At 38.4% G+C, this 12,561-nt stretch overlaps 1 protein-coding gene across 3 annotated transcripts in view; it reads left to right on the forward strand.

Moving 5' to 3' along the window:
• Positions 1 to 12,561, forward strand: part of GIGYF2 (GRB10 interacting GYF protein 2) — a 119,051-nt gene that overhangs the window by 75,664 nt on the left and 30,826 nt on the right. For all 3 annotated transcript variants that reach the window (XM_019739766.3, XM_019739767.3, XM_019739768.3), the window contains 3 exons: positions 2,765 to 2,961; positions 3,946 to 4,105; positions 10,016 to 10,182. In XM_019739766.3, the coding sequence (XP_019595325.3) occupies positions 2,765 to 2,961; positions 3,946 to 4,105; positions 10,016 to 10,182 (524 nt within the window). The remainder of the gene's footprint in view (positions 1 to 2,764; positions 2,962 to 3,945; positions 4,106 to 10,015; positions 10,183 to 12,561) is intronic.

The raw sequence follows: 12,561 nt of genomic DNA on the forward strand, positions 1-12,561 counted from the left end.
CATTACTGTATTGATTTCAAATTGCTCATATACCTTAGTAGGCAATATTAATGTTCATTTCCATGTTTATTCTTGTACATATTTAAAAAACGACATTGTAATGCCTGGTGTTGAAGGGTTAATTGATTCACCATGAAAATGCACCCCATTTAACGTGGCCTATGAGATGTTGTGTGATCTGACATCTGCCTCCCTCCGTGTGGTGTCAGCACCAGTCTCTGACTCCTTCGTGCTATTCACCAGCCTCACAGCCTGTTAGGTTCCAAAATGTGCCTTGTTCTCCTGACTTATGGCTTAGCACGTGTTCTTGTCTGTGCTTGACACGCTCCCACCCCACATTCCCACGCTAGCTTTGGTGTCTTGTTTCTTAGACAACCAGCACTACTTCTAATGTAGTAATACAATATTATAAAGATCTGTTTATTTTTTTTGCCCAATAGACTAATATTTTGAGGGCTTGAACCAAGGATTTCTTTTTAGTTTTTCATGTCGTGAACAAAGTTGAATGAATGAATTCAGCAAATATTTGAATCTCTACTATATACAGAGGGTGCCAGTGCCAAAAAAGTGTATACACATTTTAAGAAATGAAAACTATTAAAATTGTAATACTCAATATATACCGATAACAAGAGATGAGTACAAGTCACACTTGACCTCTGCAATTACCAGAGGTGCTCAAAATGGTTGCCGTCAATGTCCAGACACTTCTGATTATGGCGAACTACTGCTTGAACAACGCTGACCAAAGTGTCCACTTGTCTGCATTGTTTTGCCCCCCCCCCCCCCCCCGGGATATCAGGCAGGGTGTGACTTGTACATTTGGAGACCTGTTTCATTTGTGGTAGTCACTTTTCAGTTATGATGGCCCCAAATTACTTGTGGTTCATTCTCTTGAATGTACATGCCTGGGGCTTTATTCTAAGATTTTAGGATGGACTTAAAATACACGTGTACTTTGAGAGTCTTCATAGATGTGCATTAAAGATTGAAGCTCTGGGTTTAGAGGAGATAAAGCATGTGTATATCATAATCTAGGGCAAAAAAGAACTACATGAATTCACAATTGGCAGACTCCTAGAATGCTTCAGGAAGCAAATGTCTTTGAGTTTGTCTTGGAATAATATGTAGAATTTGGGGGTAAGTGTAGCTGGATAAAATGGGAGAGGGCATTCCAGGAGTAGGCAGCAGTGGAGCAAACGTGAGGAAGTGGGACTGACCTAGGCATGGGCAGGAATCAGCTCCTGTTTTTATTTAGATGAAGTATGAGGTGTGAAGAGAGAATGGTGGCAAACATGGCTGGAGCATGGACTTGATAACTGTATGAAGGGTTGATGCTGTGATGACAGATGGCTGCAGTGTGACCTGCTGGGCTCCTCAGCAGTCACTTACGATGGAGGCAGTGCGCCTGTAAAGGGAGATAGTGGCAGATGAGGTTTCAAAGTAGCAATTGGTAGAACGTAGTCACGGCTCATACGTTAGGGCCAAGGACAGGGAAGAAGCAAAGATGAGGGAGGTGCCTGAGAGGATTATGGTACCGTCAGCAGAGAGAGAAGTTGAAGAGCACATTGGGCGGGGAAAGAATACATTCAGTTTTGAATGTGGGTTCTGAGATGTTGATGAGGAATTAGGTAGAGATAGCCAGAGAGCAGTTGTGAATAAGGGACTATAGCTCGATGGGAAGAGTTCAGGGCCAGAGAGGAGGAAAATTCACAAAATTACATACACTTGTTAGGGGTCAAAAGAAAAGTGGACTGAAAACAGACCCTTGGGTAATTCCTGTTTTTAGAGGATAAAGAGGAGCCAGAGAAAAGTCTTCAGAGGCAAGTGTGAGTGCAGGACAACTAAGGAAGGAGAACGTTTTCAGCTTAGATTTGGGTAGATAATGTCAGATGCTACCAAGAGGTTGGATGATGAAAATGAGGAAAATACTGGATGTGGGGACTTGAGGTCACTGTTTATCTCGGGGAGAGAAGCTTTACTTACTGGAGGGGTGGGTGTGGAAGTCACCGTGTAGCAGGTGTGGGTGGTGGCGAAGTGGAGACAGCTTGTGTACACTGTCTTTTTAGATTGGCAAAGGAAGGGAAGAGCGAGAGGGGCAGGAATTTGGAGACGCTGTCTGTAATTGAACAAACAAGGTTTCATAGGGGAAACCACAGTTGTATCGAATTCCTTCCATCCCCCTTTCCTCCTGAAGAGCCAACACACAACCTCTTTGGCAGTCTTTATTCTTACTGAGAACAACTTCCTGCGCGGTACAGGTAGACAGACTCCAAGTGTTTTCCATTGTCCTACAAAATGTAATGTATTGAGTTACATTAATTATGACTTGAGATAGGTACTTAAGATAAGTGCAGATATTTTTAATAATGCTTTCGATGATGAGATACGACATCTTTGAGAAGATTTACAGTGCCTTGTTAAGTGGAGACATGAGACAAGGAAGGAATTAGACTGATGCGGTTTGTTTGCAGGAGGTAGACCTGCAGCTGTTGGGTGGATGCTCTAGTGACACAGGTAGGCGCTGTTGGAGGCCCTTGGATACCTTTTACTCCTCAGTTTTGTCATTCTATGGCGGTACTTCTGACATTATAGGGAGAAATACTACACTTCTCCATAGGAAGGAGCTGCCATATTCATGACACAGGTCACATTTCTGTTGAACCCATTTAGCAAGCTGCCCAACGTGATAATGCAGAGTTATCCTTCATAAGAGTCTCTATATTTTAAAGGGTTTTCATCTGTCTATGTTTTTTCCCTCTAGAAATGGTTCCTGATGTCCAGCAGCCCCTGTCACAGATTCCTTCCGATCCAGCCTCTTCTCTTCTCATACTTCCACCACCTGGTCCCAGTCCGACTGCTGCCCTCCGGCCAGTCGAAACGCCGGTCGCGGGTGCCCCTGGAATAGGCAGTGTTTCCACAGAGCCGGATGATGAAGAGGGTCTCAAACATTTGGAGCAGGTGAAAATCAGACAGTCCTTTTTCTCTCCTCTGATACTGCCATAAAAATTGGAAGGCAATTAAAGGAGTAATCAAAAATGGAATTTTCGTGCGCTAGATCTTATGTACTGGAAAAGTTGTTTGTGTATCTAGTATTTATTTGTGTGAGTAATTGTCTTTCAAATCATTTCATGCTTTTAAGTTTCTGCTATGTAGTAGTCATTATGTCAGGTTGTTTTTTGCTCTTCTGAGGTTGCCCTTAGCTGTTTGCTTTTCTTTTTTCTTTTTGGAAATTAATGGAATCAATTAGCCAAAAATGGCGAATGCAAGCAACTGTGGATGGACACTGTGTCTTCTGTGTATTTTGCCTGAAGTGTGACAGGAAAAATAGTCACACTCTCAGGATATTAAATCTTAGTCATGTCTCTCGGTTTCCCTAAGATTGTACATACCATTATTTATGTGCAGAGTAAATGATAGCTTGCTTTCTGCAGAAGAAATTATCTGTAGAAATACCATTCCTTCTGGGTGGGATGGTTGGTGGCAGGAAATGCTAAAGAAAGGAAGAAAGGGGGCATTGTCTTACTACAACTTGTGAAAGATTTTATTTGTAATTGTATTAGTTGAGCCTTTGTGCTAGTAACACCCATGTTTTTACAGGTTTAGTTTTTACAGTTTAGGATTGACCAATGGCTTATAAGTTTAAAAACTACTCTTATTAAGTATGTTGATTAGAAGCCTGGGTTTTGATCCATCCAGTTGGTATTTTAATCTCAGTTCGGTTTGCTTAATAATTTGAGACCTTGGCCTCTCTGAGCTTTAGTTTCCCCTTCTGTAAAATGGGGATAGTACCTATTTCATGGCATTGCACGATGTGTTCCTTGCACGGTTAATGCCTTTCACAGATCAGGTGGTCCAAAAAAGGCAGACTTTTTTTTTTTCTATGTGTACAAGTAATTATGCAGAATCATTTGTTTCACAATGCATTTTTTATTTTTCTCTTAGCAAGCTGAGAAGATGGTGGCTTATCTCCAAGACAGTGCACTAGATGATGAGAGACTGGCATCAAAACTGCAAGAGCACAGAGCTAAGGGAGTCTCAATTCCGTCGATGCATGAAGCCATGCAGAAGTGGTATTACAAAGATCCTCAGGGAGAAATTCAAGGTAGGTTGTTCCATTCTCTTTAAATACAGTGTCTGCCATTTCCTCCAGATTCTGTAAGATGGTGATTGCTTAATGTTAATTTGCATAATAGTAGAAAGGCTTTCTTTTTCTGTATGTATAGAAGATATTTTTATCGGCTTAGCCCCATAGTACTTGATGATTTCAGTGTGGGGAGGGAGAGTCCAGTGAAAAGAACTTGAATACAGGGCCGCATGTGAGTGGTAATATGATAGGGACGTAAGCAGAATGCTTAAGACCCCCTCCGTTCTGGCATCCCAGCTGGTTAACTAGGCAGGTGGGTTACTTACCTCTCTACTGCAGTCTCCTTACCATAAAAAGGTGATGGCAGCAACCGTGGAAAATCTTGCTTAATGTTTCGCTGAAGTGGTGTTGATGTTATAAATGATAAAGAACTATTAAAAATGTTTGAGAAGAGATAGTACCATATTATAAACTAATTCCTTAAAAGATTTGTTTGGTGCGTAAGTTAAAGTAGAATGGGGAGAGAATACTTTAAAGGACATTTGTTGATTCTTCATTTCTGCTTTCGAATACTTTGCTCATAACCTGAAATTGGTTGTTGACTGTATTAGTATCAGTTTCATGATAGTGTTTTACCAAGTACAGCCATCCTGTGACCTTTCTCCAACGTAATAACTCCCTTTCCACTCTCAGTCCCTTTTCCCTGCTTTATTCTTCTCCATAGCATCTGTTGCTACCTGGCAATATCTGTATTTGTTCATGATCTATAGAATGTAAGGTACATGAGAGCAGTGCTATGTGTTTAAATTTACTTTAAAGTAATTGTTGCTTCACATGTGGTTGTAAGAAATAATACAGAGATTCCATGTACCCTTTGCCCAGTTTCCCCCAGTGGTAGCCTCTTGCAAAACTAGCTCAGTATCACAGTCAGGATATTGACATAGATACAGACAAGATTCAGAACCTTTCCATCTCAACAGGGATCCCTCATGTTGCCCTTTTATAGACACACTATTCCCTTCCCACTTACACCCCCTTCTCCTCCTTATTCACCCCTGGCAACCACTAATCTGTTCACCATTTCTACATTTTGTCATTTCAAGAATATTATATAAATGGAATCATACAGTATGGAACCTCTTGGGCGTGGATTTTTTCAGTCAGCATAATTCTCTGGAGATTTATCCAGGTTGTTGCATATATCAATAGTTTTTTGTTTTTTTTTAATTGACTGAGTAGTAGTATTCCGTGATATGGATCTATCATAGTTTGTTTAACCTTTTACTCATGAAGGGCATCTGGGTTCCACATTTTGGGTGTTTAATAAAACTATAAAACATTCATGGATTGGTTTTTATGTGAACATAAGTCTTCACTCCTCCTGAGGTAAATCTTCAGGAGTGCAATTGCTGGGTTGTATGGTGATTACATGTTTAGTTTTTTTAAGAAATCACCAAACTGTTTTTCAGAGGGGCTGTACCATTTGTATTCCCACCAGCAATCTATGAGTGATCCAGTTTGTCTATATCCTTGACAGTATTTGTTGATGTTGCATATGTTGATATCTCACTGTAGTTTTTAATTTGCATTTCCCTAATGGCTAATGATGTTGAACATCTTTTTATGTGCCTATTAGCTATTTATCCTCTTCAGTAAAATGTGTCTTCATTTTTTTTCTCATGGTATAATTGGATTGTTTGCTATTTTCACTTTTGAGTTTTGAGAGTTCTTTATATAGTCTAGATACTACTCCTTTGTTAGATACATGGTTTGCAAATATTTTCTCCCAGTCTGTATCTTTTATTTTCTCTAAAGAGTCTTTCACAGAGCAAAAGTTTTAAATTTTAAGGAAGTCCAGTTGACCGATTTTTTTTTTTTTCTTTTATGGATTGTGCTTTTGGTATTAAGTCTAAGAAGAACACTTTGCCTAGCTTCAGATCCCAAAGATTTTTTTTCCTCTATATTCCCCCCCCCCCCCGAAAAAATTTACTGTTTTATGTTTTACATTTAAGTCTGTGATCCATTTGCACTTCATTTTTGTATAAGTTATAGGACCTAGATGAAGGTTTACTTTTTTTGCCTATGGATGACCAGTTGGTCCTGGACCTTTTGTTGAACAGGTCCTCTCTTGGATTGTTTTTGCACCTTTGTCAAAATTCAGTTGAGCATGTTTGTGTTGGTCTGTTTCTGGATTCATTCATTCTGTTCCTTTGATCTATGTATTTGTCCCTCCACCAATACCGCAGTCTTGATTACTAGCTATATAAGTGTTGAAATTGGGTTGACTGATTCCTCCTGATTTATTTTTCTTTTCAAAATCGTTTTTAGCTTTTCTAGTTCTTTTGCCTTTCCATAGAAATGTTAGAATAATCTTGTCTGTGTTTAGCAAAAATCTTGCTGAGATTTTAATAGGAATTATGCTAAACCTCTATATCATTTTGAAGAGATTCAACCTCTTTACCATGTTGAGTCTTCCAATCCATGAATATGATATGGTATATCTCTCTATATAGATCTTTGATTTCTTTCATCAGCTCTGTGTAGTTTTCAGCATAGATTCTATACGTTTTATTAGATTTTCACCTAAGTATTGTTTTTGAGCAATTACAAGTTTATTGTATTTCAGTATCTATGTGGTCATTGCTACTATATAGAAGTGAATGTTGGATGTTTATCTTTACCCTGTGATCTTGCTGAGCTTACTTATTAGTTCTAAGAGTTGTTTTTTGTTAGATTCCATAGGATTTTCTAAATAACATTATTTGTTATTTACAAATGAGGACAGTTTTATTTTTTCATTTCCAATCTATATGCCTTTTATTTCTTTTTGTTGCCTTTCTTGGCTATTCCAACACTGTGTTGAATAAAAGGGATGAGAGCAGGTATACTTGCCTTGTTTTTCCTGTGTTCCTATCTTGGGGGAACACATTCAGTCTTTAATATTAAGTGAAATGTTAGCTACTGGGTTTTTGTAAATGCCATTTATCAATTTGAAGTACCCTGTTTTTTGAGAGTTTTTATCATGGTTGAGTATTGGATTTTGTCAAATATTTTTCTACATCGATTGATCTGATACGATTTTCTTCTTTCGACAGTTAACATGGTGAGTTATTACGTTGATTGGTTTTTGAATATTGAGCCAGCTTTGCATCCTTGAAATAAATGCCATTTGGTCATGATGTGTACTCTTTTTATATATTGCTGAATTCTGTTGGGTAATATTTTATTAAGGGTTTTTCTATCTGTGTTCATAAGGAATGTTGTTTTGTAGTATTTTTGTTCTGTTTTGTTTTACTCTCATTTTCTGGTTTTGGTATCAGGGTAGTACTAGCTTCATTAAGGGATCTGGAAATTATTTCCTGCCCTTCTGTTTTCTGCAAAAAGATTCTTTAGAATTGGTATTGATTCTTCTTGAAATGTTTCGTGGAATTCTCCAGGGAAACCATCTGGAGACTTCTTTTTTGGGAATTTAGAAATTGCAAATTCAAAGTCCTTAATAGTTTAGGGCTATTTGAAATTATCTGTTTAATATGGGCGAATTGTGGTAGTTTGTTTTTTGATGAATTGGTCCATTTTATCTAAAATGTCAAATTTGTGTGCGTAGAGTATTTCCTTATTATTCCCTTACCTTTGTGATAGTATTCCCTTGTTATCTTTTTGATGTCCGCAGGTTCTGTAGTGATAGCTCACCCTGTTTCATTCCTTATATTGGTAATTTGTTCAGCCCTCTTTTTCTGTTTGCCAATCTTGTTAGCGATTTGTTAATTTTACTGATCTTTTCAAAAGATCAGCATGTTTCATTGATTTTTTCGCTATTGTTTTTATTTTCAATATTATTGATTTCTACTCTTTATTATTTCTTTCCTTCTATATCTTAGGGTTTATTTTGTTCTTCTTTTTCTAGGCCCTTAAAGTGACAGCTTATATTATTTGAGCCTTTTCCTCTCTTCTAATGTAAGCATTTATTACTGTAAATTTCTCTCAGCACTTCTTTAACTGCGTACCACAAAATTTGACATACATATTTTCGTTCAGTTCATTGTTTGTTTGTTATGTTTTGTTTTTTAATTTCCCTTGAGTCTTACATTTTTAACCTATGGATTATTTAGAAATGTGTTGTTTAGTTTTCAAGTGGAGATTTTCCTGTTATCTTTCTGTGTATGAGTTCTGGTTTGATTCTATTGTGGTTGAAAAACACACTGTATATGATTTCAATTTTTAAAAATGAGGGGCAGCCCGTTAGCTCAGTTGGTTAGAGCACGATGCTCGTAACACCAGGGTTGCCGGTTCGATCCCTGCATGGGCCAGTGTGAGCTGCGCTCTCCACAACTAGATTGAAGCAACTGCTTGACTCGGAGCTGATAGGTCCTGGAACACACTTAAAATAAATAAAGAAGTTTAATTATAAAAAAAATTATTTATAGTCTGTTTTGCTGTATGTTATGTGGTACTTGAATGTGTATTTTTCTATTTTTGGAGTATTCTGTAAATGTCAGTTAGATCTTGTTAGTTGATGGTGTTGTTGAGTTTTGTAATCTTGTTGGTTTTCTGTCTAGTTCTAGCAGTTGTTGAGAGGGGTGTTGAAGTCTTCAGCCACAATTGTGGGTTTGTCTGTTCTCTTTCAGCTACAAGATTTTGCTGCACAATTTTGCAGCTTTGGTGCTTGTACCTTTACAATTACTATGTCTTCTTGGTGATTGACCCTTTATTATGTAATGTCCCTGTCTCTAATTTTCTTTGCTCTGAAGTCTACTTTATCAAATACTAATATAGCCACTCTAGCTTTTGATTAATCTTTGCATGGTACATCCTTTTGTATTCTGTGACTTACCTCCCTCTGTTGTTATATTTGAAATACTTTCTTGTAGACAGTATCTAATTGGGTCATGTTTGATGTTGCTGGGTTCCTCAGCTCCAAATCTGGGATATATAAAGTAAAATGAAAACCCAGGGCTTTGACCACCTCGTGGTTCCTCAAGCCCCAAGGCCCTGAGTCAGTCTGCCTTCTTCTCCCACCAAATTTCAGAGTCCTCCTTTATTTGTCTTATATATAATGTGCCAGGGGTTTTAGTTGTATTTATCAGGAGGAGCAGGAAAAATACATCTATTCCATCTTCCTGGAAGTGAAAGATCCAGGACTTTGTTTTGTTTACCGCTGTATTCCCATAATTGGTTGTCAGTAAATATTTGGTGACTGAATAAATGAATGATTACTGAACAGAGTGTATTTGTTAATTTTGTGTATAACATATTTGATTATTTCTTATTATAAAACATCTAGAGAATGTTAGTTTTTTTCAAACCCTTACCCAAAGCCAGATTTAGTCTTACCTGGGTAAATGAATTATAATTTGTCTTAATTTAATTGATTATTCTTTATACTTTACTGTCTTTGGAGTAGTCTATGAGTGTCAGATCTTGTTGGGTGATGGTCTTGTTGATTTTCTGTCTAGTTCTATCAATTGTTGAAAGAGGGATGTTGAAGTCTTCACCTATAATTGTGGATTTTGGTTGTGTAATCTCTGGCAGAAAATAAAAAGCAGGAAGCACAGCATTCAGCCCTGCATGTTTCTATTCTCTGTGCTTAAGTGGATACAAAGTCTAAGAACAACCAACTCTTTTCAGTTTTATTTATATACTAGGGACTGAGTGAGATAGAGACAGTTGCGTTCCTTAAAACTAACTAAAGCACTGCTGAGAATCTGGGATTTGTAGACATAGGGCCTATTTCAAAATCATTTCTGTTGTATTATATTAGAAGCCTGTTTACCACCTTTGGAGATAAGTTTAATTATCTTACAGACTATTTGAAGGGTTCCACCTGAAACGGGTTTACCTTGAATGAGGATTAGACCCAGAAAACACTTTTTTCCTTTTTAGCCTGAAAGGATTCTTATTGCCCTTCTGTTTTAATTGGTGTTGTTATAGGTCCCTTCAATAACCAGGAGATGGCAGAATGGTTTCAAGCTGGCTATTTTACTATGTCCTTATTGGTGAAGAGAGCATGTGACGAAAGCTTTCAACCTCTTGGTGATATCATGAAAATGTGGGGAAGGGTTCCCTTCTCTCCTGGTCCAGCTCCCCCTCCTCATATGGTAAGTACCTCACAGCTCACCCAGAACACATGTTAAACACAGGAGCACTTGCTTCTGTTATATCTAAAGATGAGGAAACTATAGTTATTTTAAAGTAATTGCAGTGGCCCTGGGAATTCTGAATCGGAGACTGCGTACCTAGCTATAATGATCTTTTCAAAACTCAAATACCCATGCCCCCCCCACCTCCACCCTTCATGCACACACTTGCTTTCTCTCAGGAACAGAATCTCTCAGTAGCTCTCCAGCAGGTGTAGAGGGAAGAACAACACCGGATCCTGGCCTGCCTACCAGGTCCGGCATGTTTCGGCACATCCCTTTCCACGTCAGAGCTTTCGCCTTCGTCTGCTGTGCTCCTGCACGGTGCACTTGAGAGTCCTTGTTGCCTTTACTTGGAGTGTGTTCTCCTCCTCCTGCCCGCCATTTGCCTTCTGACTCATAAAGTTCCTCAATTTGAGGTTTACCTTAAAGCAAGTGTTGCTAATATACAAGTCCAGTGCTTTGGAATACTTTGAAGACTTTAAAGAATATTAGGTACTGATATTTTATAATAACTAAAAATGGGATCAAATGTCACCCCTCCCCGTAGTATGGTGGCAGTGGCGCACCTTTGAACGGGAAATCTCACTCCTTGCAGCTGCTCCTGAGCCTGTCGCCATAGAGCTCCTTTAGGAGAGCTTTGGATCTGGGCCTTAACGTTTCCTTCTCCAGGCAGGAGTGTCTCCAGCTAGGGTGCTGGCCATAGCCAAAAGTAGCCATAGTCAGAAACTTGTAGTGTGAACAGTGGATTTTCATTGTGGCATCACCACTGACTTTCTCATCAACTGCATATCAAGGGCCTGTGCCAGGCCTTGTGGTAGGTTCTTAAGAGATGAAGGTGAATAAGACAACCTTGGTAGTCAAGGGAGTTTATATGTGAGAATAGTGTCTCTCCAACTTTTTGACCATGGCCTGTAGTAAAAAAACAAAAGTGAGTTTTACATCACTTCTCTGTGTGTATATATATGCGAAACAAGTTCCACAAAACATTTTGTGCCATGCACATAATTTTGTTCTATTTTTTTCCTTTTCTAAATATACAGATGTTGATCTTGACCTAGCAATTGATTTCACAATGCACAGATGGGTTGAGACCTCCTGTAGTTTGGAGAGCAGTGAAGATTCCTAGGTTAGGGGAATTATTTGTGACATTTCTGTTGTAAACCCAAAGAAAAATTATACTGTGTACTATTGTATATAAATTTAACTTATATACCAACTTTGAGTTTTATTTCTCTTCTCTGAAATTGGGATGAGTTTTTATCTTGATGTTTCTGAGCTGAAAGCTCCTTACTCGGAACTTGACATACATTTATTTCCTGACTTGCAGTTATAGGGCTAAGCCTCAGTCAGACTCACTTAGGGGAAAAACCAGGGGCAACTCTGCTTCCTGTGAGCGATTGCCTTTGTCCTGAAGTACACTGAGAAGAATCCACCTTGCTGATGAACATACCTGGAAACCTAGGTTTTCATGTAGAAATTTTAGATTAACCTAGCATAGCTTCTATCTAGCTTCAGTATTTAACGAGAAAGAAAAATGTCCCTGAATTTCAAGTATTTTATTCCAAACTATAATTTGTGTATAATAAAGATATAAGCTATTCACTAAAGATTTGCCTAAGTTTAGTCTATGTCACCCGTATACTTTTATGGTAGTTCCTCTTATCCACGGAAGATACGTTCCAGGACCCCCAGTGGATGCCTGAAATCGCAGATAGTACCCAATCCTATATAGACTATGTTTTTTCCTGTACATACATACCTATGATAGTTTAATTTACGAATTAGGCACAGTAAGAGATTAACAACAGTAACTAATAATAAAATAGAACAGTTACAACAATGTACTAAGATACGAATGTGGTGTGCCACTGGCCCCCCTCCCCCCATCTGATAACCAAGACAGCTATTAAGTGACTTAACTGGCAGGAGCATCTACAGTGCAGATATGCTGGACAAAGGGATGATTCATGCCCTAGGACATGCCCCCAGGAGGGACGGAGTGGGAACCGCAGGAGATTCATCACACTACTTAGAATGGTGTGCAGCTTCGAACTTACAAATTGTTTGTTTCTGGAATTTTTTAATTGGTCCACAGTTGACCGCAGGTAACTGAAACCTTGGAAAGTAAAACCACAAGTAAGGGAGGTGTGCTGTGTTTCTGTTATCTTACACTTCACAGTTCATTCTTTTTCCCTTCACATTTCATACATTTTTCAGCTTTTCAAAATTTAAACTCCTGCCATGTTATTTGAAATATAAGCTGAAAAACAAGGTTTTGCTGGAGTTTATTTTCTGTAACTATGATGTATTAATAGCAATAGGAAAATCTAATTTTGG

This window comes from Rhinolophus sinicus, chromosome 17 (assembly GCF_057876585.1).
Source record: "Rhinolophus sinicus isolate RSI-liver-muscle chromosome 17, RSI-T2T, whole genome shotgun sequence".
Lineage (NCBI taxonomy): Eukaryota > Metazoa > Chordata > Mammalia > Chiroptera > Rhinolophidae > Rhinolophus > Rhinolophus sinicus.